The sequence below is a fragment of the Haliotis rufescens genome, unplaced genomic scaffold (assembly GCF_023055435.1).
Source record: "Haliotis rufescens isolate VD_foot unplaced genomic scaffold, xgHalRufe1.0.p SCAF_29, whole genome shotgun sequence".
NCBI lineage: Eukaryota > Metazoa > Mollusca > Gastropoda > Lepetellida > Haliotidae > Haliotis > Haliotis rufescens.
The window spans coordinates 6,178,110-6,204,657 of NW_025963990.1; the positions used below are offsets into that span (position 1 = coordinate 6,178,110).

A 26,548-nucleotide genomic window follows, 5' to 3' on the forward strand; every position below is an offset into this window, starting at 1 on the left:
AATGAGAGCTAAAAGGCCCAAATCTAGCCAAGCGACTTTGGCCCTTTTGGAACTTGACTGTGGCCCTTTATAGAATTTTAAGTAGCTATATTTCAAAACCGCATCAATGAAAACATACAGTGTTTTTTCTACAGGTAGACAAGAACTCATAGATGTTATTTATGCAATAATAAGCAAAAAGGGCCAAAGTGCATTTTGGCCCCTTTAAGTTCTTAGCTCTTCAATTCAGTGCACGTCAACCGCCTGTCTGGTTATACTGTTCTCGCATTCAGCTCATACCTGACAGTCAGTATATGACTTTGTAGTATGATGACCTGGCTGGATTCAAAGCACGAAACAGTCGTGTTCTGGATGATGTGTACTGGAAAATTGTACACTGTGAAGTATTGTTGTTGGTAAAGATTAAGACATAAGCGAGTTGTGAAAAGAGAGGGGCAGATCTCATTTTGAACATTTTCGAGTCCTCTTTCTGTTAAGCAGTAACAGTGAATAACAATGTCTGAACCCCGAGGAAACTGGTCCAACTGGCTGGAGTTCCTGTTCTCTGTGATTGGTTCTATGGTTGGCCTGGGAAATATATGGAGGTTCCCCTACATCTGCTTTCACAGTGGAGGTGGTGAGTGTCTGTGGTATTGAATCAACGCTGTTCCATTTGCATTAGCATTTGAACGATTGTTATAAATGTCATGTGTGGTACCATATTGCTCACATTTTTAATCTAAATCTGGAACTTAGGACTTGGTTCCGGAATATGCTGTTGAGAATGAAATTAGGGTGCACAAGATTATACAAGGTGTACAGAAGTGTTTACTGTGGAGCATACGCCACGTAGATTCCGGGTCAGACGAGCTCGAGGTCTCCAGCTACCTATGCTGGTCGTGAGAGGCGACGTAACGGATCGGATGGTTTGGCTCGGTAATTTTATTGATTGCGTGTCATTGTACCGCGACGGCGTGGATCGAGACTCATAATATTACTCCTGGTTGTTTACTGGTCTAGACTCGGTTATTACGTAACGTTAAACTAAACTTGTTTATGGTAAGTGTCTCTGTTAGGCTATCCCGTTCGAGGAGCATTATGCAGTGTTCACTGAAATCCACTTATATATTACACAAGAAAAAATATATAAAAAAGTCTGTATGTTTTTGTGTTTTATAATTCCTCGCAGCTGCCTTCCTGATCCCTTACTTCCTGTCCATGTTTGTGTGCGGGATGCCCGCCATATTTTTGGAGCTGATGTACTCTCAGTACTCCAACCTCGGACCCGGAAGAGTGTGGATTATCTGCCCTTTGTTTCAAGGTCAGTGTTCGTGTCCCTCTGTTGTTCATACATGTGGCATATTCTTCCATGGTATAGGAGGGAAAGTGGACTCTGATAACAAGCCATGGTATGCTTCTGACTAATTAAGGATGTCTTTAACGCGTAGGGGTGGAATTGCCTGTGACAGAGTGGATAGTGTGAATGTAGCGCCACAGCCACAATATAGAGTATTTGCCTTGCAATGCACACTCGACCGTTCTTATACCGCGGTGGAGAAAGCAAGAGCTTGTACATGACGAAGGCCCAGGTTCAATTCCCCAAATATGAAGGTACATTATTACCCTATTCGCGAACACCTGGTGTCATCTTTGATTTTCAGTGAACCATTGATATAATTTTCACTGTTAATTTGCCTATTACGCCCAATGGAGTTTCTTTTAGGCAATATCCCAGGTGTATGACGGCGATCTGTAGATAATCGAGGCTGGACCAGACAATCCTTTTCCATAGGTCGCATGCTTTGGCATCTATATTGGATTCTCTTTGAAACTAGAATTATCATGCAGGTGTCGCTTAATGGTACTGAAATAAGTGAATGTAACATATGTGAAAACCTTCCCTACACTGCCTTTGCATCGGCGGGGGATTTTGTCCAGTCAAGCAAAGCCATGGTAGTTTCATACTCAAAACGTTTCTCTGTCAACGCAGGACACAGCCATAACAGGCATTACCATTTACTTTGTAACGTGGTCAGCTATATAGCTGTCGACAATCATGTCTCAATGTCTGCAGTTGGAGGTATGGTTTCTCAAACTTGAAATAATATATTTTAAACGGCATTTTCACTCTTGCTGATTGTGCTTGATCCATGGGATCTGCATTATATGGGTTTGTATTTTTACCTCAAGGAACATATGTTTTACAGGTGAAATCTAAGTATGCTATGCTGCTGCATATATTATCAGTTACACGTCCCATTTTGCATTTACTCAAAACTCAATCTGAAATCCAATTATGTATTTATTTTCCAAAACATGAAGGTGTGTCTACAAGTATCATGACACTTATTCAGCTGATTTTTTCTTTATTTTTCTAGTCTTATTAAAACAATTCGCCCGGGGACCACATGTACACACACGTTTTGACCACTGATCAAATACATGCTTGGAATAATCTATACAACATGTATATTGTAAGGGAATGGTGTGGAATTTTTATAGCTAAGTGTTGACAAAAGCACCTGTACAGTTATAAGTCATATTTGTCCTTTCTCTCACCCCTGTCAAAGTGCCATTAGCTGGAAGACTGAGTTGAGGTATCATCTGCCACTTCCTCCTGACTATTGCCATGAGAAGCACATGCCTAAAATAACATTCATCATAAATACATAAGAATAGATATGATAACATCTCACGTTCTTTCACACAAAAATACACTTAAATATAAGTATCAAGAACATGTTCAGTAGGGATACGGTGAAGAATATCATTTCGCTGCCTACCTTCAGAATCTTTATTTCGGTTGCAAACTTCCTCTGTTGCCTCTCAACAATAGCTTTCTATCTTTTCATTTCTTGTCTGAGCTTTTCATTGTCTTTATATCTAATCTGTTTTGTTTTCGGTCACAGAGGTGTCGACTGTAGCACGAGTAACTCATCAATGAATTACAATCAGGAACGTAGTCTGTCATAATCTGTCTCTAGGTCATCACCATGGAGTAACCAATCACGGATCTGGAATTCGATATCACACATATCTCTGATACCATGTATCTCAAATTGGTTTCTCACCCACAAGTATGTAAAAATAGAGATTATCACAAAGCGTCCTTTGGTGTCAAATACATGAACGCAAGCTGATTAATGTAGCAAAACTCTGAGGCGTGAAGAGGAGCTTTTCTACTTTTATCATGGTTTGTTGATATAGTTTATCTAAAAAAGACACAAGGACGATATTGTATTTATTTTCCAATATCTTTATTAATCAATAAGTAATAAAATCAACTGTATAAATTTGATAACTCAGTTAATATTTTAGGCCATCTTTATATTATTAAGGCTCATCATGTCTCAAAAAGGTATCAATGTGCATTATTTCTTTTTACGCATCTGAAATCTTTGCGGCATAGCTATGTCTATGTAACTGTTCGATATCTATGGGAAATCACCAACAAAATATTATACTTAAGTTTGTACATAATTTCAAACGCAAAGTTGAACGAAAAACCTTTACTTTGCTCCAATAGTAAATTGCTAAAATTTGCACAAAGCGATCTTAGAACTAAGAGTATCGTAAGCGTATGTTAAAGTATGGTAGTTACGGTCATCTTAGCGCTAAGATCCCTTTGTGCAAGAGGGCCCAGGTCAAATTCAAAATAATTTTGTAAATAGATTGATATTGATGTAGATGTGTCATTGAAAATTTGTTAATATGCATACAGTTAATCTTGAATTTCGACATTTTGCAAAAGGTTCTTATGTGCATATAGCTGTTTTAATTATGTTTGTTAATACTTCAGTGTAATATTAGAAAATATCGTGTAAATACGCGTCATACCAAAAGACGTTAAAAGATGGTACTTCTTGTTACCCTGTCTGGCGCTCGCCATTAAGGGGCTAAAGCAAGGACTGGTCGGCTCGGAGTCAGTATACTGTGTCTGAGTGGGGTATTCGTGTTAAACTGCGGCATGGTATATCAGTGGGCTAGCACTATAAATCGGCATCAGTCCGGACTAGTACAAGCAGCCACATACACCCACACACACGTGCATGCACGTCGCTAAGTGCAATAATCATGGACGCGACGTTAAACCCAATTTCACCTCACCTCACTTATTGTGTAAATACATGGATATATTTAATCTTGAATTTCAACTTTTTGAAATAAGGCTTTATGTTTATGTACTTCATACATGAATTGATGTTACTTATATACTCTGTGACACTTGTTTCATATATAAAATACTTAAATTTTGAAGTTGGAAAGCGCTAAAACGATAGCTGCATAACACCTTGTGTTGTCACACCACCAAGAAGTGAGCTATAAACAAAAGGCTATAAACAAAAAGGACTATATTTTTACTGGGCCATGTATCAAACGTTTTCTCGCATTAATCAATGACTTGAATAATGCTAAACATCAGCTGAATTAAGTTAAAGAAATAAGTTGAAAAATGGTTCAGAATACTTGTAGACACAGGATTATGTATTTCCAAAAGCTAGAAAACCACTTGGTTTTACATTTGACTATTCTGACTTCACCATGAACATGCGTTTATGAATCACTGTCAAATAGTGATGATAACATGAACTTTGAGAAAATGAATTAGTGTCTTGATTCTTCCTGAGACACCTTTATATATTTGCGAATACAAAACATGAGTTTTGATCAAATGAAATCTGCCCATTGGCGAAATCTTTTAATAAGGCTATACATTGGTTGAATTAAGTTTAACATAAATTGAATCAGTGCCATGATAATTGTCGAAACACCTCCATGTATTTGCAAAACAAAGACATGAGTTTTCAGCAAAGGAAAGTATTCTCGCCCATTGGCGACAGCATGTTAAATTTTGTAAATACCTTTGACCGAGACTCACCACAACATGGAGAGTTTTTGGACAACTGGATTTCCAGAATTAAAATGGGACGTGTTGAGTGAATTTGTTATGATTGTTAGTGGCAACAGATTGATGCGTACTAAAACCAGAGCGATCCCCCTTAGTTGTTTACAGTCCACGCTCCGTAATCCTCTTGATATAGAAAGCTCTGCTGTGAGGAGTTTGTTCACAGACTTGGGGTGAGTGAGTGAGTATGGTTTTACGCCGTTTTTAGCAATATTCCAGCAATATCACGGCGGGGGACACCAGGAATGGGCTTCACACATTGTGCCCATGTGGGGAATCGAACCCGGGTTTTCGGCGTGACGAGCGAAACAGACGTGGATCACTCCCGGGGCAAACAACCTCATTCAGAAAGTTTGCTGCCTTCCAATTTCTAAACTAGACTTTTCTGCCTGCTTTCAAGGCGTACCGATTTCTGGGTTAAGCGTCGCATTTCAACTTGGCAGTCTTCTTGTAACAAGAATTATTACTTTGCTATAAAATCTGTCTAAATTTATAGCACTTTCAGTTTAATAGTTTTTATACATACACGAAAGTGATCGGATGTAACAAATGTTATTTCTTGGACAACACGTCCTTGGTAAAGTACAAATTCTATCACAAAGTCAGCCATTTTTCAGTTATGGTTGAGAGCGTTAGATTCCTCTTCCATAAAGTGGGCGGTAGGGTAGCCTAGTGGTTAAAGTGTTCGCTCATCTCGCCGAAGACCCGGGTTCGATTCCCCACAAGAGTAAAATGCGTGCTATGAACCGTTGTCCCCACCTATGTACAGACTGTATCTGTGTTCCTGGCACATGCTATGACCCGTTATCCCTACCTATGTACAGACTGTATCTGTGTTCCAGGCACATGCTCTGACGGGTTATCCCTACCTATGTGAAGACTGTATCTGTGTTCCCGGCACATGCTCTGACGGGTTATCCCTACCTATGTATAGACTGTATCTGTGTTCAAGGCACATGTTCTGATCCGTTATCCCTACCTATGTACAGACTGTATCTGTGTTCCCGGCACATGCTCTGACCCGTTATCCCTACCTATGTACAGACTGTATCTGTGTTCCTGGCACATGCTCTGACGGGTTATCCCTACCTATGTACAGACTGTATCTGTGTTCCCGGCACATGCTCTGACCCGTTATCCCCACCTATGTACAGACTGTATCTGTGTTCAAGGCACATGTTCTGACCCGTTATCCCCACCTATGTACAGACTGTATCTGTGTTCCAGGCACATGCTCTGACGGGTTATCCCTACCTATGTACAGACTGTATCTGTGTTCCCCGCACATCCTCTGACCCGTTATCCCTACCTATGTACAGACTGTATCTGTGTTCAAGGCACATGTTCTGATCCGTTATCCCTACCTATGTACAGACTGTATCTGTGTTCAAGGCACATGTTCTGATCCGTTATCCCTACCTATGTACAGACTGTATCTGTGTTCAAGGCACATCCTCTGACCCGTTATCCCTACCTATGTACAGACTGTATCTGTGTTCCAGGCACATGTTCTGATCCGTTATCCCTACCTATGTACAGACTGTATCTGTGTTCCCGGCACATGTTCTGACCCGTTATCCCTACCTATGTACAGACTGTATCTGTGTTCCCCGCACATGCTCTGACCCGTTATCCCTACCTATGTACAGACTGTATCTGTGTTCAAGGCACATGTTCTGATCCGTTATCCCTACCTATGTACAGACTGTATCTGTGTTCAAGGTACATGTTCTGATCCGTTGTCCCCACCTATGTACAGACTGTATCTGTGTTCCTGGCACATGCTCTGACCCGTTATCCCTACCTATGTACAGACTGTATCTGTGTTCCCGGCACATGTTCTGATCCGTTATCCCTACCTATGTACAGACTGTATCTGTGTTCCCGGCACATGTTCTGACCCGTTATCCCTACCTATGTACAGACTGTATCTGTGTTCCCCGCACATGCTCTGACCCGTTATCCCTACCTATGTACAGACTGTATCTGTGTTCAAGGCACATGTTCTGATCCGTTATCCCTACCTATGTACAGACTGTATCTGTGTTCCCCGCACATGCTCTGACCCGTTATCCCTACCTATGTACAGACTGTATCTGTGTTCCAGGCACATGCTCTGACGGGTTATCCCTACCTATGTGAAGACTGTATCTGTGTTCCCGGCACATGCTCTGACGGGTTATCCCTACCTATGTATAGACTGTATCTGTGTTCAAGGCACATGTTCTGATCCGTTATCCCTACCTATGTACAGACTGTATCTGTGTTCCCGGCACATGCTCTGACCCGTTATCCCTACCTATGTACAGACTGTATCTGTGTTCCTGGCACATGCTCTGACGGGTTATCCCTACCTATGTACAGACTGTATCTGTGTTCCCGGCACATGCTCTGACCCGTTATCCCCACCTATGTACAGACTGTATCTGTGTTCAAGGCACATGTTCTGACCCGTTATCCCCACCTATGTACAGACTGTATCTGTGTTCCAGGCACATGCTCTGACGGGTTATCCCTACCTATGTACAGACTGTATCTGTGTTCCCCGCACATCCTCTGACCCGTTATCCCTACCTATGTACAGACTGTATCTGTGTTCAAGGCACATGTTCTGATCCGTTATCCCTACCTATGTACAGACTGTATCTGTGTTCAAGGCACATGTTCTGATCCGTTATCCCTACCTATGTACAGACTGTATCTGTGTTCAAGGCACATCCTCTGACCCGTTATCCCTACCTATGTACAGACTGTATCTGTGTTCCAGGCACATGTTCTGATCCGTTATCCCTACCTATGTACAGACTGTATCTGTGTTCCCGGCACATGTTCTGACCCGTTATCCCTACCTATGTACAGACTGTATCTGTGTTCCCCGCACATGCTCTGACCCGTTATCCCTACCTATGTACAGACTGTATCTGTGTTCAAGGCACATGTTCTGATCCGTTATCCCTACCTATGTACAGACTGTATCTGTGTTCAAGGTACATGTTCTGATCCGTTGTCCCCACCTATGTACAGACTGTATCTGTGTTCCTGGCACATGCTCTGACCCGTTATCCCTACCTATGTACAGACTGTATCTGTGTTCCCGGCACATGTTCTGATCCGTTATCCCTACCTATGTACAGACTGTATCTGTGTTCCCGGCACATGTTCTGACCCGTTATCCCTACCTATGTACAGACTGTATCTGTGTTCCCCGCACATGCTCTGACCCGTTATCCCTACCTATGTACAGACTGTATCTGTGTTCAAGGCACATGTTCTGATCCGTTATCCCTACCTATGTACAGACTGTATCTGTGTTCCCCGCACATGCTCTGACCCGTTATCCCTACCTATGTACAGACTGTATCTGTGTTCAAGGCACATGTTCTGATCCGTTATCCCTACCTATGTACAGACTGTATCTGTGTTCAAGGTACATGTTCTGATCCGTTGTCCCCACCTATGTACAGACTGTATCTGTGTTCCTGGCACATGCTCTGACCCGTTATCCCTACCTATGTACAGACTGTATCTGTGTTCCCGGCACATGTTCTGACCCGTTATCCCTACCTATGTACAGACTGTATCTGTGTTCCCCGCACATGCTCTGACCCGTTATCCCTACCTATGTACAGACTGTATCTGTGTTCCCGGCACATGTTCTGATCCGTTATCCCTACCTATGTACAGACTGTATCTGTGTTCCCGGCACATGTTCTGACCCGTTATCCCTACCTATGTACAGACTGTATCTGTGTTCCCCGCACATGCTCTGACCCGTTATCCCTACCTATGTACAGACTGTATCTGTGTTCAAGGCACATGTTCTGATCCGTTATCCCTACCTATGTACAGACTGTATCTGTGTTCCCCGCACATGCTCTGATCCGTTATCCCTACCTATGTACAGACTGTATCTGTGTTCAAGGCACATGCTCTGACCCGTTGTCCCCACCTATGTACAGACTGTATCTGTGTTCCAGGCATAGGTTACGGCATGGTTGTCCTCACTGCCATCATCAGCATCTATTACAACGTCATCCTCGCCTGGACCCTCTACTACCTCGCGGGCTCATTCAGTACAGTCCTTCCTTGGAGCACGTGCGACAACGAGTGGAACACTGACCTTTGCCGCATAAGGACTGACAAGTCAAATTCATCATACTTGCCTCTACTTGGAAATGAAACTCTTGTAAATACTACATTATCAGAGCTTGGAACACCCAACATCTCAAATCAGATGTTGGTAAACATGACCAACCAGACGGTGACACCTTCTGAAGAGTATTGGAGGTGTGTGCCTTATTGTGGTATGGGGTCGACCATTTGATAGTTATGTGTATGGGTGCGTGGATTAGTATAATTCACATAGATCTAATAAATTATTCATATTCTCTATTTCTCTTTCGGAGACTACTATACTGGTACACCAGTATATACAAATGTAAGAGACTAAATGTTAACATCTTACCTTTAACATCGAGTTAATAACAACAACATTGAAATCAACTGACAAGAGCATAGCCGATCCCCTGTTTTAGCCTATATCCAAAACTGCTGCTGAAACGTGGCAAGCAGATTTCAAAAGTGGCGTGCACAACTCCCTTACCCTGCATGCATCTCTTCATATGTTGCATATTGTTGCCGATACGGTGGAGCGAATCAACTTGAAATAATTACACACGACGATGTCACACTTCCATGCCTATGCAATCTCTTGCTAATTTCCACCATTTTGCTATGCATCCTCCAAGGTACCTCACTATCTGACTGATACCGTAAGGTGCCCAACCAGACACAACAGAGTGATGATCCATTCATTTCGGAATTCAAAGTTGACTTGCTGGCAGTCCTTCCATATAAGACAGCCTCCGTGGTCTAGTGGTAGAGCGTCCCCCCGGAGAGCGGAAGGTCCGTGGTTCGATCCCCGGCCGCGTCATACCAAAAGACGTTAAAAGATGGTACTTGTTGTTACCTTGTCTGGCGATCGGCATTAAGGGGCTAAAACAAGTAATGGTCGGCTCGGAGTCAGTATACTGTGTCTGAGTGGGGTATTCATGTTAAACTGCGGCATGGTATCTCAGGGCACACGTACATGTACATGCACGTCGCTATATAAGTGCAATAATCTTGGACGCGACGTTAAACCCCATTTCACCTCACCTTCCATATAAGAGTGGCACGAATATGTATAGTATGTACAGATAGGAAGCTATCATTGAGGAAAATCTAACGTCATGGATTAAAAGCTCAGATAAATATTATATTGCAAACTACATCGATGGGAACGTAAACGGCGAAAACCCTGCTGCGTTTCATGCACATTTGACAGTCTCGTATGTCAGGGCAAGATGCAACATTAAAAGTCATTTTATATTTCATTGCGCATCCTAAGGAATTGTGAGTAAAACATGCCAAAAGCAATGTTTGATGTGTGTACTTCAGGCACCACGTGCTTCAGATGTCCTCGGGAATCGGAGAAATGGGAAGTATCCGGTGGCAGCTACTTCTCTGTTTACTGGGAGCCTGGCTGGTGGTGTTCCTCAGTCTTATAAAGGGCATCAAGTCCTCGGGCAAGGTATGATCATTACAATTAGTGTATACTATATCTGATGCGGTGGCAGCTACTCCTGTGTTTACTGGGAGCCTGGCTGGCGGTGTTCCTCAGTCTTATAAAGGGCATCAAGTCCTCGGGCAGGGTATTGTAATTACAATAAGTGTATACTGTGTCTGATGCGGTGACTATGAACTCGACATTAACTGGGCTAGTACAAGCCACCACACACACACACGAAAGACACGAAACACAGGTGCTATATAAGTCCAATAATCTTAAACCCAACTTTACCTCACCGTATCTGCAAGGTGCTGCTGATTTGTGTCCCATATTCAGGATAGACGTCGTCCAGCTACAGAGGAAATGGCTTTAATGTATGATGTCTTGCAATGATCGGTTCCATGACCACCCTTGTTCACGTTGTACACAGTGACACTGCAGACAAGTACAGCATTGATCTTTACCCTTTTACTGAGGATACACATTTGCTCAAAAGCTTCTTCCATGATGATACATCTGATGGGTTGAAGACAAACAAGGTGTCAGTATCACAAAATCTTGAATGTCTCAAAACTTTAAAGCGACAAAAGCCTTCCCATATTCCCCAAAAGCGTAGTCGGTTGTACGATTCCAACTATGTTGTGATCATGTGCGTGGGAATCACTGCAAATAGTGATGATACTAGATGTTCACGAAGAGGTGAGAACGCATCCTGTCCGCCAGATGGCACCCTTCACAAACACATGCAAGAGGAAGTCACCAACTGTCAAAATAGAGAATTGCATCGACATCATTTTGAAATTTTGAAATGTCCACCATAACTAGAATATAACCTTTTGAAAGCTCGGGTTAGGCCTTGAATGTTGGAACTTGATCAAACAACTTTTGAGCACCTTTGAAATATAGGCAGAAAGAGAATGCTTGAATGTACCTCAAATCTTGTAGACACCAAGTAGGAGTGGTATTGACCTGGTCACCACTGCCACCACCAAATAGTACAATAAATAACTGCATAGACAAAACTGCAAAACGTTTACCATCAACAGTTATTCTGTACACAACTACACACTTAAAATGTTCAAACTTCAGTTATTACCAAATTACATGAACCATTAAACTACCGTTATAAAGGGTACAACAATACAACAATGTTTATTCATATTTATACGTTGTATAAAATAACTTTTCTTAAACAAACTAAACTGACTTGAAGTAATGTTTTCAGGTGTTCCGACTCCAGATGTCACCAGCAAGGTGATCATGCATGTAGCATGCTCACAGCACAAAACGCATGTGCATTACCAAGCCAATCAAACTGGTTCTACTTGGTTTACAGAAACGTGTAGCCAATCAAATGTGACGACACATTCCTTTGTTTAGAAGTGACATCTTACAATAACTATAATGCCCTGTATGGACTGTGGACCATTTTTGGCTTGTGGAGAGTATTCTTTCATCTTGGAAATACTAAATTAATCATTTTGAACTTAAAATCCACCACCAAATAACTCGTCTACATCAATGTACATAATACCCCTGTAGAATACGAATATTGACCAATCAACAATAATCTTGTGGGACATTTTTGACAGAACATATTTTCGGCTACTGGTGTAGAACTTACGATACTTTTCTCCGGACATGCAGCATTTTATTGTATTTCCAGTTTTTCCCTCAAGCACTACTCCCTTCACATGTTATATTACAACGTTTCCACCATTTCATGTTTTTTACCCAGACTGAGCTCGCTGCTACTGTGTGATTGACCTTGGGCTGTTGTAGGCACAAAGGTTGACTTTGTGGGTAGTGTAATCCTAGAGGTCTTTGTGAGACAGCCTTAAATATAATGATGCTATTATTGTCACGTCTTGGAGGCCATAGCTCAGCGAGGCTCCCATGAAATGGCTCGTTGGTCTTATTAATAAGATAATAACATAAATGCGTAGTTCGTCCATCTTCATGTGTTCCATCCAGGTAGGACGTTTGTAACCCAACGATATAACTGAAATTCCGCGTCAAAATAAACTCACTCACTACTTCAATGTCAATTATTACTGTTATTATTTTAGGTTGTGTACGTTGCGGCAACCGTTCCGTACCTGATTCTGATAGCTATGCTTGTGCGTGGATTGCTACTTCCGGGTGCTGTAGAAGGAATCAAGTACTATACTATACCACAGTGGACGAAACTCATGGATGCGAAGGTGAGCTGTGTTAGCGGAACAACCTATTGCAGTGAATAAGTATTGATTCATATTCTATCAAAATAGCTCTACTTGTAGCCAACACCTTAAACAACGCCTTCTCCAAATCTCACAGTGAACTAAAAAGAGGTTTAAAACAAATCAACTATTGCTGAACTATTCCTCCCAGGTATGGCGTAATGCTGCTGTCCAGATGTTCTACTCTGTGGGTATTGGCAACGGAGGAATAGTTACCCTGTCTAGCTACAACAGATTTCACAATAACTGTTACAGGTATGAATTGTTTTTCGTCAACTGGGGTGCTTTGCAGTGATTGAAACACAGATACTGATGTGCAGCTGCATGGACTTTCACAGGGAATTGCTCTCTGTTCCTTTAATATTCATTTATACGGGTAACACTAGCAAGGTAGACAATTCATCTAAAACACACCAATTAGCTTATTAGAACTTATTTTCTCATGCATGCCAGAAATGAATGGTCGTGGATTGGAATGCCAGTTCGGCCATATCATGTTTCCTTGCTTTAAAATTTCAACAATATACCCCTACTCGTGGGTTTCACCAGTGTGCAAAAGTAAAGACCCTTTTTTCAACTTTCTTTTTTATGCCAATTAGTATATTTACACTGTAAATGTATAGGTCAATGGACAATAATTAAATTTTCTTTCGTTGTGTTCATTGAAATTCCCGCATTCTGATTTACTGAATTGGTCGCGTGTTATTACAGTCATTTCCCAATGAGTGTAAAAAGATTAGCCACGCCCACCGACGCGGACTACTGTTATTACTACGGAATGTTGGGGATTCCAAATATTACAGTCGAGGGAATTCCCTTTCAGGTCACGTGTATCGTCATGCACAGGACATTTAGTGAAACTCGTGCATATTCATTGTCCAAACAACCCTTTGAGACCGAAGGCCGAGAAGGAATGAAACAGCAAACGTGCAGGATCGCCCGCCTGTGTTCCATAACTTTCATGTCTTCGGGTTTCATTTCTAACTAGTATTTTTTCAACTGTGTCTTCCCGTTCTCAGGGAACTAATCTTAGAATCTGGCGGTAACTGACCATGTCATTGGAAACAGCCGCCTTCCCTCGGACATATTTGTTCCGGTTCGTTACAGTCCGACTTTTGCAGTTCTCCTCGTATCTTGCCTTGCTTGATTGGTCCTATGAACATTGATTTGATCTTAATTTCCCGTTGATTGGCTAATAACTTTGTAGGCGTGTCAAGTTATGTGCATAAATTATACAATCACCCGATTAATGTCACACCACAGTATGTATTCCTCCACCTGGAATGTTTAGCAATCTCGTCATTTTTGTCTGTTTTGATATATATAACTGGGGTTTTTTTTGTTAACATATTGTAGATAAAACATGTTTTCGTTGTCGAATTTAGTTATAATCATTGAATGTGTATTTCTGTCGGATCATTGAGGTATGAATTGAAAAAACGATGTGCAAACTTTTGTAAGAATCCGCTTTAAGAAATATTATGAAGAGATCATACACCCACGCATCAGTGATTAGAACTTCTATTTACAAGCTAACTATTGTCCTCCACAAATAATCAGAAGACAACGAAAGCTGCCTGAAACATTGCACCTTAATTTAATATCCCATTGGATTATTTATGTCATGGAGAAAAGACGAATTATATATCTCACTAATCTGGCATTGCATGAGATAGGAAAGGGCAGAGTGCAATTAAAGGCGAAACAAAATTTCACTTTCCAGATGTACATTATAGAGATGCCAGTTTAACCGAACTCTTTCAATTTGTTTCTGTCCCAGAGATGCTTTGATGTTCCCTGTGTTGGACTGTCTCACCAGCTGGTTTGCAGGGTTCATCATCTTCGTGTTTCTGGGCTTCATGGCCAACCAATCCAACCTGCCCATCTCGGAGGTCGTCAAAGAAGGTGGGTGGGATATTTCTAATGCTGAAGTTATCAAAGTTCATATGCCAATACATACTTTCCGAACTAATATATCACTGATTTTGCAGAGTGAGTTTGTCCTCTTCAGTTAGGCACTGATCCAGTAAGTGGTTGTCATTGTGGTCACGTGTAATACAATTATAAGACGATACCCTACGCAAACACTACTTTTATTAGAAGTAACAACTAGAGTTACATGTACCCTTACATGGTCATCAGGGCTGTGGGTTTAAGTGAAAAGTGCAATATATCGTTTGCGTGAAATGTCCACTGAATACATGCGTATGCTATTCGTGGAATGCGAATATTTGACTGTGCTCAATGACAGATCGAGGACTCTTACTTTATCAGGGTAAAATGGAACATTTGAAAGAATAGGGCCCGGTTTCATCTCGCCCGTTGGTCTCGCTATACCTAGACACTCCTACTGTCTGACTTCATTTGACTCAACGCCAATGTCTAGTGCTTCATGATTTCAGGGCCTGGTCTTGCTTTCATGGCGTATCCCGATGCTGTGACGACGATGCCGTTGCCGCAGTTGTGGTCCTGTCTCTTCTTCTTGATGCTGTTTACAGTGGGACTTGATAGTCAGGTAAAACACTTGCCGATGAGTAAGAAGCTGTGACAAGTGTAAAAGCTGTAGCATCGAGCATTACGCTGACAAGCGACATGTCATATTATGTAAGTTCATCTGAATGTCCAGGATATTATCTCTGGAATGAGTTAACCAAATCCTTGACGCTGTTCCTGTGACTAACAAATCCCGTGACGAGCGAACGCTTTAACCACTAGGCTACCCGACCGTCCCTCAAAACTGTAAGTAAAACAAATACAAATTCAGCGCTGGCTTACAGGAAGATCTGTTTCTGCGCCCATGTGCATCTGCACAGGCGGTGACTAGATGTCACATTTGCCAAATTATGATGCTGTCTGAGGGAGAATAGGAGGTTGATTGGCGTGTCTGCCTATGAAACAACATTTCTTGAATAGATAAGTGAGATAGGTTAATCGTTTATCACCAATAACTGTTAATTTATTTTACATGAATCCAATATTCAGTAAAATATTTCTATACAAGTAAATATTTTTTTTTTATATTGGACATATATGTGTTTCATTAAAATGTAGTCGCTTTTCTTCATTTCGTCTCATAAAAAGGGGTATTGTAAAAATATAAGATGTGAAAAACGCTCTTTTAGTCTGACATTATCGGGATAAATCACTGTCACGCTTGTTGTTTTTTTACAATTCTTATAGAACTCATGTAAACAGTTTAATATCCTACGTTTAAACACATTAATAAAAAGGATGAATGCATGATTAGCAAGAAGTAAATCGTTTGTGAATACATGCTGCCATGGTGCATCGTTAGATATCGATGTTCTGTCAATCAAGTGAAAAAAAACCAGATAAAAACCAGAAAAGTGTGTATTTAATAAAAGTAAGATAAATTTTGGTAAAGAATTATCTTGAATTATGTTTTTGTTAAAACATAAAATGGAATGTCTTTCCTTTAACCTGTTCATATACAAATAAACATTATATTCCCATATTCCCAAGGAAATACGTAAATCTTGTAGCAACATTTACACTTCTCTTCTCACAGTATACGGTAGGACATTTGTCGATTGCACATGTAAATTAAAAACGTCGACACAAGGGAATAATCAGTCATGTTATCTGCGATAACTGATTCCATTGGGCCGAAAAACGCAAACCAGTGAATGGATAAGTGATGACACTTGGTGTGCGCGAGTAAAGGTAAGCATGCAATGTTCAATCAAACAGATTATGATGAACGTTTCATCAAGTTTGTGGCCCAAGTCGACGTATGATATAATATGGAACATTAATAAATATTCCTATTCATAGATACTGAACAACAAAAGTTCCTGTGACATTGAAAAAGATTTAATGCAAAGTTAAGTTTTTTACCAAATCTGAAACAATTTCGGTTTGCAACAGATGAAAGACTCCTGTAAGTGTTCAAATGGTTTAATTTGCCAAACTAACTTCAGAAAATGCGTGATTTCATAAAAAAAAAAACATGAACATGCCAAAATGTCAATTTAAAAATCAATAGCGTGTGTGTCCACCTCTGGTTGCGATGCAAGCAACACATCTTCGTCTCATGGAATGGACCAGGTGTCGCACAAAGTCCTGTGGGATATCTGTCCATATCTGCTGGAGCATGTTTCGATGTTCCTGGAGTGTCTGTGGAACACGTGGTTGACATTGAAGGCACCGATCCATCTCATCCTACATTTGCTCGATTGGTGAGAGATCGGGGGAGCGAGCCGGCCAGGGGATGACATTCACGTTGTTTTGTTGAAGAGAATCTTGAACAAGTCGAGCAATATGAGGCAGGGCATTGTCATGTTGAAAGGTAATGCCTGGGCCATGACGACGCAAAAACGGTAAAACAGCAGGGCCGATTATCTCGTCGCGGTAGCGCTGTCCATTGAGATTTTCCTCTACCACTATCAAACGGGTCCTCCGTCTTGCTGTAATCCCACCCCATACCATAAAGCTGCCGCGCCCGAACTGATCTTCTTCCATGACACAATGATTGACGTAACGTTCACCTCGACGTCCGTACACGCGAATCCGTCCATCGCTGTGGCTGAGGTGAAAACGAGACTCGTCAGTGAATAGAGCTTGTCCCAACTGCATGGCTGTCCAGCGTAGACGCTGTCTGCACCACTGTAAACGTGCTTGATGGTGGTTTTCTGTCAAAATGGGACGTCTGGCTGGTCTTCTGGCGACAATCCCTACACATCTGAGGCGACGACGTACGGTTCGTGAAGATATTCGTCGAAGGCCAGGAATGCTTCTTGCAGTAACTGTTGCTGGCTGGAATCGATTTCGTAGGTGTGTTGTTCGAATCCATTTGTCTTGTCGATTATTGGTTACGCGTGGCCTGCCACTCCGAGGATGGTCTCTGACTGCATTCGTCTGTTGCCAACGTTGCCATAAACACCAAATGGTGTTTCTGTGGACGTTAAATTGTCTTGCAACCTCACGTTGACTCGATCCTGCTTCAAGCATACCAATGGCTCGCAGACGCTCATTTTCGGACAGGCGTGACATTTCGTAAAGTTGAATAATTGCGTAATTTTGTTGTTTTTCTGAGTGGTTGTTGTCAGCACGATGCTAAACATATGCATATGGAATACGGTTAACGTACATGTTCTTATACCCATTCTTGGGTAGTGAAATGCATTGGCTTGCATAAAAGTCAACTTTTGCATGGAATGCATGCTTTTCTGTAGCAGTTGCGTTTTTGTGACTTGATTCCATACATGTACTACAATACTGAAAACCAAACTTAACTTGTTTGAAAAATACACTAAAATATTGGTGTCACAGGAACTTTTGTTTTTGAGTATAGTATACTCCCAAGGGAGAGGACAATGAAAATGTAGTGCGCACTGATCCATTAACCTGGAAAATAATAAATAATAATATAGTGTCATAAGCATTGCCTTGAAAGGAATATGGCCCTTTATGAATGAACTTATTATTAGTGTATTACATCGCCTGAAAATATATGTTAAAGATACATTCTACATGATTGAAACTGTAAACAACAGGATAGAATGATCGCGTGCACTTATCCACCGGACCTTCACCTCAATGAAAATACCAAATATATTAAACAAATGTCGAGTATATTTCCCCATGCATATTCTCAATGCACGTCAGCAAACGTAAGCAACGAATAGTATCAAATAGTACAAAAGGCATTAATCTTCACACTTCATGTAATTTGCTTGATTTCATCTGGACCATTTGTGTTGTCATTTGATTATAAAATGCTCAAGGATTTTGGGGATGTATGTATCGCAATTGATATTTGAAATATGCTAAGTGTTGATCCCAAAGTCGAAACACGAAAGTTAACCTAGATATCTACAGAACTAAACTGTAAATACAGTACATATCCACACACGAACGATGAATAATTAACAGGCTTTACTGAAACACACAGGATTACAAGCATAAGGGGAAATGAAATATATCAAATGTTTGGCAGCAGTAAAACAACAATAGGCCTATTGTACAGGTTACTGCAGGAATGTCCCGTATTTGTCACTTGACATTTTAGGAGTGCTTCATTTTTCTACGATAAATAACCCTACAACAAACACTGCCACATACCACATATATGTGGCCAAACACGCCATACACCAAACATGATTTTGTAAACCTATCCAATATGGTTGAAAGTTCACTTCGGAGTTCGTTTTTGCGTAGTTTCTAAAACATGATAGCTATCTAGGATGTATTGGCAACGTTTCAGAAAGATCACTGGTGATTTGAAATATACCACATCTACCTATGATCACTAATGGGCGATTATAGTGAATGAATTCTCCAATTAAAATATCCGATATTTAGATTTATAAAAATACATGGGATTACGCCGTGAAATTTTCAGAAGCCATTTAGACTTTGCTTTGTCTTAAATGACAGATAATGATATTGCAGTACATACAATATCTCACCTCATTGACAACTGTGAGTGTATTGGTGTGCGTGATGTATTTTGGGTGTAATTCAACTTCAAAGTGAGGGTTGAAGAGAAAGGACATATATGTCCCTGTGGGTTAAACCAAGGGGTTAAACCCAATTCACCAGCACACTTCACAGCACAACACGAATAAAGATAAACGCAAAGCTTTAATTATAAAGTAAACTCTCTGTCAGTTCGTCCACGTCCAGACGATGGTTAGCGCCATCACCGATGCCTTCCCAAGAACCCTCGGACACCGGAAGCTCCTGGTCACAGCTGGCGTGTGTTTGACTGGGTTTATTCTAGGGCTGTCATGCGTTACTCAAGTAAGTACAGAGATATACTTCTATATTATATACTTCAGTGTGAGGGACTGTGTTTTCTGAATTTGAGAAAAGTGATATTTTCATTGCAGTGAACATTACACTTTGAAGGAGCTATTGTCATACAAGAGTAACCTCCCTGCAAATTGTCTCCCTTTATCGTAAGTGTCTGGGCCGTAAACAAACTGTTGACTTCTTTTCAACGTTAGTTCACATTGACAAGGCAAAATAATGACAGATGATCATTTATTGTGATAATATCGCTTCGTGCGGTTTTGTTATTCTCTTGAAAATGATGAGTTATAAACTGTAATTTTTTCATTTGACTCGTCAATCGAGACCGTTCATTTTGCAAACCGCCATTTTTGTTACTTGACCAGCGTGTATTCTTTCGCTTCCAACAGCAGTCTCGTAGATTTCAAGAATGTTTTTTTAATATTATCTATACGTATGATAAAGAATTTTCGTGATCCTAAATATTTTTTGTTACTTTGGTTTATATTCTTAAGATTTTACAAACACGAAACTACTTTTTAAGTCGCAAACATAAGGGGTAGTGTACGTCCCTGTGTGTTTGGTAGGGAGAAATTACGTTTCAAAGTTTTACATTTGTAATGAAATAATTTAATTTTCCGCAAGACAACGACGCAATAATTATATGATAAATAGGATATATCATGTGTCGAGTAAAAATCATGTTTCTTTCATCTCGTGACGGGGTAAAAGAGATATTTTCATGAGTGGCATAGATATATTTGCAACGAATTGCTCAGTGTGTTTCCTTGCACATGTGATTCAAACCACACCATGAAGAGCTGCATCCCTCAGTCGTGCACATTCTGCCCTGGTATAATTGAATACTGTTCGACTCGAGGTTAAACACGACACACTCACTTCATTGCATACTACTTATTTATTTGTTTGTTCATTTGTTGTTTAATGCCGCTTCCAGCAGCATTCCAGGTATATGACGGCGGTCTGTAAATAATCGAGTCTGGACCAGACAATCCAGTGATTGACATCATGAACATCGATCCACGCAATTGGGATACGATGACATGCACCAACCAAGTCAGCGAGCCTGACCACCTGATCCCGTTAGTCGCCGTTTACGACAAGCATAGTCGCCTTTTACAGCAAGCACGGGTTGCTGAAGATCTATTCTACCCGGGGTCTTCACGGGTCTAGTATACTAGTATTACATCTGTTTGGTTATATACTACTGCATCGGTTTGAACCGAAACGACGAGACTGCTCTGGCGAACTAAAGTTGTCAAATCATGTTCACCAATCTCAGACCTTCACTCCTTATGGGCATAAGCATGCTGTTCACGGTTCACCCTGTTAAGAAGAGTGAGTGAGTGAGTTGGGTTTAACGCCGCTTTGAACAATATTTCAGTGATATCGCGGCTTGTCAGCTTAATGTGGGAGGAAAGCCCGAAGTGATGCAGGTCTCAGACGTTTACCACTTCGGTGAAACCCACGAGCACGGGTATGGTACTGACAAACCTAGAAACAATCGGGGCGAACCGGGATTCGAACCCAGAATCATAGGTTTCTGGCGTGCCCAAGGGACGCAACTCTGCACAGCGAATCGCGGCGCCTTAGACGACTGGGCCACCCGTGCCCCCTCCTTTTAAGAAGAACAGGTAGTTCAATCGCCAAAGGCTGTGAAAAGGTATGCCTGCCAGTATCCCATGACCAATAGTTCTAAACTCAGATTCACCCTGATAGTGATTCTACATGAAATGGTAAACGTGTAGAACATGAACCAAGCTGATACACCATGATACAAACTACAAATTACATTCACATGCGGTCTCTTACCTCGCTTGCTATGTTATCCATACAGGGAGGTATCTACGTGCTGACGCTACTGGACTGGTACATCGGGAGTTTTTCACTCGTGGTGCTGGCGATGTCGGAAATGTTGGTTCTAGCGTGGATATATGGTACGCCAGTCTGTCAGGAGTAAATTTTATAGCATCTTATTTGTGAGCATGTGAGTGAGTGGCGTGGGTCACAGACGTTTTTGACAGTATTCCAGTTATATCGCGGCGTGTCAGCTTAACGTGGGTGGAAAGCCCGAAGTCATGCTGATCTCTGACTTTTACCACTTCAGTGAAACCCAAATGCCAGGTATGGTGCTGACAAACCTAATCGGAAAGAACCGGGACTCGAAGTGCAAACGCTGCATCTTATCACGATGGTCTTATTGCTTATGTTGGCTAAAATGCTAATCCATGGTATCGGATTAAGTTTCATAAAAAAGACACTTTATAGCCTTGGATTGCCGCTTTGGGTGAAAACTACCCGAGCGGAGGTTTTCTACTGTGACGTGTACGCTTAAATGTGAAATATTTTCTGAGATATAATCAGAGTTCACCAGAAGACGATGAACAGCTGTTCAGGCCAAATCCGGTCACCTAACATGTAGTTTGATCCGATATCCGTTAATCTGTTTAGACTGGCGTCGTGGCAACTTATACTTAATTTGAATTGTAACACGCTCTGTGTATTTAGTCCAGTCAGCTGTACATAAGAACTAGTTACTATCCGATTTAAACCATGTTATGATTGATATATAATTTCCCTGTACGTCTGTGCATAATGGCCAACAGTTGCGTCAGTTTTACTTGCACAAAATGTTGAGGATGGTCAGTGAAATCCTGACTTGGCACCATCTGCAAAAATAATAGCGTGATGTCATCATATTGGTTTAACAATGACGAGTGGATGATGTCTGCGGCCATATAGTGGAATCACGTATCTTTCTCCACAAAAGCTGACCTCGTCAGCAAATGATTCCATAATCTGATTTATCCCCATACTCCCCCGTTAAGCTGTGATGAGATGATTCTTGGATAAATCCCAAACCGTCTTCTTATATGCAGGTGTAAATCGCCTGTATGATGATCTGACGATGATGATTGGATACCGAGTGTCTCCTGTATGGAAGCCCATGTGGCTCGTCGTCACTCCTCTGTTCGTCTTCGTGAGTACTCTTGACGGCTGACCACCATTGGGGCTGCTTCATGTGTTTCGCCGTCGACGGAATTAGATTCCACGCGCTTATGACAGATGTCAGTGACCCTATGTGTAGTGTAATAAAGTATAGTTGTGCCCTGAACTATTTTAGTTAAAGCACGAGACGCTTTTGACGGCGAGTGGCAAATGCCATTTCGCTGATATTGCTGATGACTGAATTCTAATTGCAATAGAATAGAAGACTACATTAAGGTGACATTTAAAAAAACGACGAAAATATTCATTACACTTGGTGAAGTCATATTAAAAAACAAACCCAGGACGAAACCCTTGACGTTATCTGACCGGCCGCGTGTCCTTATTTTCTTCCGGTCCTTCAGACCCCGTTAAGAGAATGCGGCCTCAGTCCAGTAAGACAACCTCACAGGTCGGATCCTCAAGTCCTTCTTTTCACTGTATGTTTCTGATGGGAAAGTTTGGACGCATTAAGAAATACGTGGGGATATAATGCAAACGCCTGTCGAGCTGGTTGTTGGCCTCAGATCGTGGCCAGATATACAACAAATGATGAAACAATAACAATTCTATTTTCTCTATCGTGCTGCCAACTATTTGTGCGAAAGAGAACTAATATGTCGTTGTTTCTTGTACAGATTTTGCTTATTGCTGGACTTACCAACATGTCCCCAGTACCTCTTGGCGGAAAGAATTTTCCTTCTTGGGCACAGGCGATTGGTTGGCTAATAGCCACGTGTCCTCTACTGCCAATCCCGGTTGGCATGGTGCTTGCCATCTGGAATGAAACAGATGGTTCGTTGAAAGAGGTAAGTGTCCTCTACTGCCAATCCCTGTGGGCATGGTGCTTGCCATCTGGCATGAAACAGATGGTTCGTTGAAAGAGGTAAGTGTCCTCTACTGCCAATCCCGGTGGGCATGGTGCTTGCCATCTGGAATGAAACAGATGGTTCGTTGAAAGAGGTAAGTGTCCTCTACTGCCAATCCCTGTGGGCATGGTGCTTGCCATCTGGCATGAAACAGATGGTTCGTTGAAAGAGGTAAGTGTCCTCTACTGCCAATCCCTGTGGGCATGGTGCTTGCCATCTGGCATGACACAGATGGTTCGTTGAAAGAGGTAAGTGTCCTCTACTGCCAATCCCTGTGGGCATGGTGCTTGCCATCTGGAATGAAACCGATGGCTCGTTGAAAGAGGTAAATACGAAAAGGAAAATCCATGCACGCGAACATACGGGACATTCAGACCACGAGTACGCCAAAGTCGTCATATTCGTGACTTTGCCATCAAAGGAGAAACAGCATCCTGACAGGTCACGTAGATCTATTGTTTTACGCTGCAATATTACAGTGGAACATAACATGGCTGGGTTTCACACATTGTACCAATAGGGAATTGAACACAAGGCATTCGACGTGACGAACGTACGCTTCAACCACAAGGCTTCAGCCTCTACATTAATGAAGAAATGAATGTCAGCCGGTCTTTAGCAACTGTGACTTCATCCTTTATTAGTCAGCTTAGTGAGTGGCCATTAACACTCGGGGATGCTGTGATTTGTTCAACAATAATTGTCCAACAAAAAAACAACAACAACATAAAAATTATTTGCCCTGAAACCATGTGTTGTGAATAAGGCAATGGCTAGTCCTTCCACAGCAGAACATGTGTGTCATAAGTCAGTGACATAAATGTCTTTATAAAATCTTTATATGACAAAAGTGATAGTAATGACAGTACAAAGCATGTTTACAGAGGCTGATCCAAGCAACCAAACCCAGGAAGGAATGGCGACCAGCACTCGGTGTCGATACTGGACAAGGGAGGGACGACATGGACATGAGGACAAGAGAAATGCTCCTCAGTGATGACCATAGTTACATGAAGTGACGAGGACTATTCAGGCAAGATTTCATAGACAGCGGTCAAGCTATCAGTTGAACTAACTTTACGCTGTTGGTTAAATCGTTGCAATTGATTGAGAGTTGGCATTGTTTGCAAAGAGGCTCACAGCAACGTCACATAAATTTAAATGACACTCCGAGCTACTGCTCCTTGGCCATTTTCCATTTCAGATCTACGTTCAGCCAAGCCTGATAGACAGAAGGCCATCAATGTTTTACGAAGAGCTCTACTGACTAAACTATATTTATAATTTCGTCGTGACATTGCTGGAATAGTTACTCACGCCTGCACGCACCCACTCGCACACCTAGAATTACATGCACTACAGTACAGACGATCTACATCTTTTATCCAGCATCTGAGGCATGTTGAAATATATATATATCGGATGACGCTGCAAGATATCCATATATGTAGAGCCACGTAGCTTCGAGACATGATAACACAAAGACAACAAAAAGGAAGATAACTTTAAAATAATATTTGTTTTATCCTTGCAATGTGGGATCATTTATACGTTTGTTCAAGTAATGGATCGGAATTAATATTCATTTGTTAGGTTCTATTATTATATTCTTAATTTTGTGTCGGTACTGGTTAAACAAAATTACAATTAACTTTTAGCTTTTTTTTATTGACCATAAAAGAAAATTGGTAAATGCATGTAATTGTTTTCCTATAAAAACGAAATACATTTGGATGCCCTATGTATAAAAAAAATATTAAAGTCATACAACCAAAACATGATTTTTTGTTAGTTTGTTTGATTGATTGATTGTTTGTTAACGCCGCACTCAGCAATATTCCAGCTATATGATCGAGGAATCGAGTCTGGATCAGACAATCCAGTGATTGACATCATGAACATCATTCCAAGAAATTGGGATACGATGGCATGCATCAACCCAGTCAGACAAGCATAGTCGCCTTTTACGGCCAGCATGGGTTGCTGAAGACCTATTCTGCCCCGGATCTTGTTGTTAACTTTGGTTTGGCACCAGGTTGTATTACAGTTATATCCTGACGTGTCCGCTTGCTATGGGAGAAGGGCTAACGTGATGCAACCAACGGGTACGATGCTGACAAACCAGGAAAAATAATCAGGCCAAATCTGGGTTTCGAATGCATGAGCCTATGTGTTGGCCCACCTATGTGTTGGACCACCTATGTGTTGGCCCACCCATGTGTTGGCCCACCCATGTGTTGGACCACCTATGTGTTGGCCCACCTATGTGTTGGACCACCTATGTGTTGGCCCACCCATGTGTTGGACCACCTATGTGTTGGACCACCTATGTGTTGGCCCACCCATGTGTTGGACCACCTATGTGTTGGACCACCTATGTGTTGGCCCACCTATGTGTTGGACCACCTATGTGTTGGCCCACCCATGTGTTCTACCACCTATGTGTTGGACCACCTATGTGTTGGACCACCTATGTGTTGGCCCACCCATGTGTTGGACCACCTATGTGTTGGCCCACCCATGTGTTGGACCACCTATGTGTTGGACCACCTATGTGTATGACCACCTATGTGTTGGACCACCTATGTGTTGGACCACCTATGTGTTGGCCCACCCATGTGTTGGACCACCTATGTGTTGGCCCACCTTTGTGTTGGCCCACCTATGTGTTGGACCACCTATGTGTTGGACCACCCATGTGTTGGACCACCTATGTGTTGGCCCACCTATGTGTTGGACCACCCATGTGTTGGACCACCTATGTGTTGGCCCACCTTTGTGTTGGCCCACCTATGTGTTGGACCACCTATGTGTTGGACCACCCATGTGTTGGACCACCTATGTGTTGGCCCACCTATGTGTTGGACCACCCATGTGTTGGCCCACCTATGTGTTGGCCAACCTAGGGGACGCGACGGCATCACAGCAGTGCCTGAGACGACTGGGCCACCCTCACCACTGATAACCTACGACTTTCTCGCAGTTTCGATAATTTCTCAAAAGTCGAATTGATTACTGCATCGCATGTTAAACTAGTTGTGAGCACATCATACCACTCTGTATCATTTCTCGCAATCTTTTCGTTCATAGCTACTTCTCTGCTAAAACATTGCAATAAACAGATAAGCGTAATATATGATCAGAAGCTTCCATTAATTTAGCTTCATATAGAGAATCTCACCCGAGTGTCTTTTCAAATATATCAACACGAGTTGATAAAAGTCGGAAAACTCCGAGGCTTGCCGAGGATTTTTGC

General features: G+C 41.7%; 1 protein-coding gene across 3 annotated transcripts; it reads left to right on the forward strand.

Annotated features, from left to right (window-relative positions):
• Nucleotides 1–254: 254 nt before the first annotated feature.
• On the forward strand, nucleotides 255–25,058 carry LOC124118026 (sodium- and chloride-dependent glycine transporter 2-like). 3 transcript variants are annotated; one of them, XM_048402819.1, is made up of 14 exons: nucleotides 255–616; nucleotides 1,169–1,300; nucleotides 8,863–9,172; nucleotides 10,325–10,457; nucleotides 12,506–12,640; nucleotides 12,810–12,913; nucleotides 14,439–14,563; nucleotides 15,061–15,173; nucleotides 19,292–19,423; nucleotides 21,273–21,372; nucleotides 22,315–22,415; nucleotides 23,062–23,232; nucleotides 24,177–24,325; nucleotides 24,497–25,058. In XM_048402819.1, exons 1-13 carry the CDS (start codon nucleotides 496–498, stop codon nucleotides 24,309–24,311), a joined length of 1,812 nt encoding a protein of 603 aa, XP_048258776.1. In that variant the 5' UTR covers nucleotides 255–495; the 3' UTR covers nucleotides 24,312–24,325; nucleotides 24,497–25,058. The 3 variants fall into 3 exon arrangements, with proteins under 3 accessions (XP_048258776.1, XP_046336024.2, XP_046336023.2); XM_046480067.2 differs by lacking the exon at nucleotides 255–616 and adding an exon at nucleotides 847–915 and having other exon boundaries at nucleotides 24,177–25,058; XM_046480068.2 differs by lacking the exon at nucleotides 1,169–1,300 and having other exon boundaries at nucleotides 24,177–25,058.
• The last annotated feature ends 1,490 nt before the right edge of the window (nucleotides 25,059–26,548 follow it).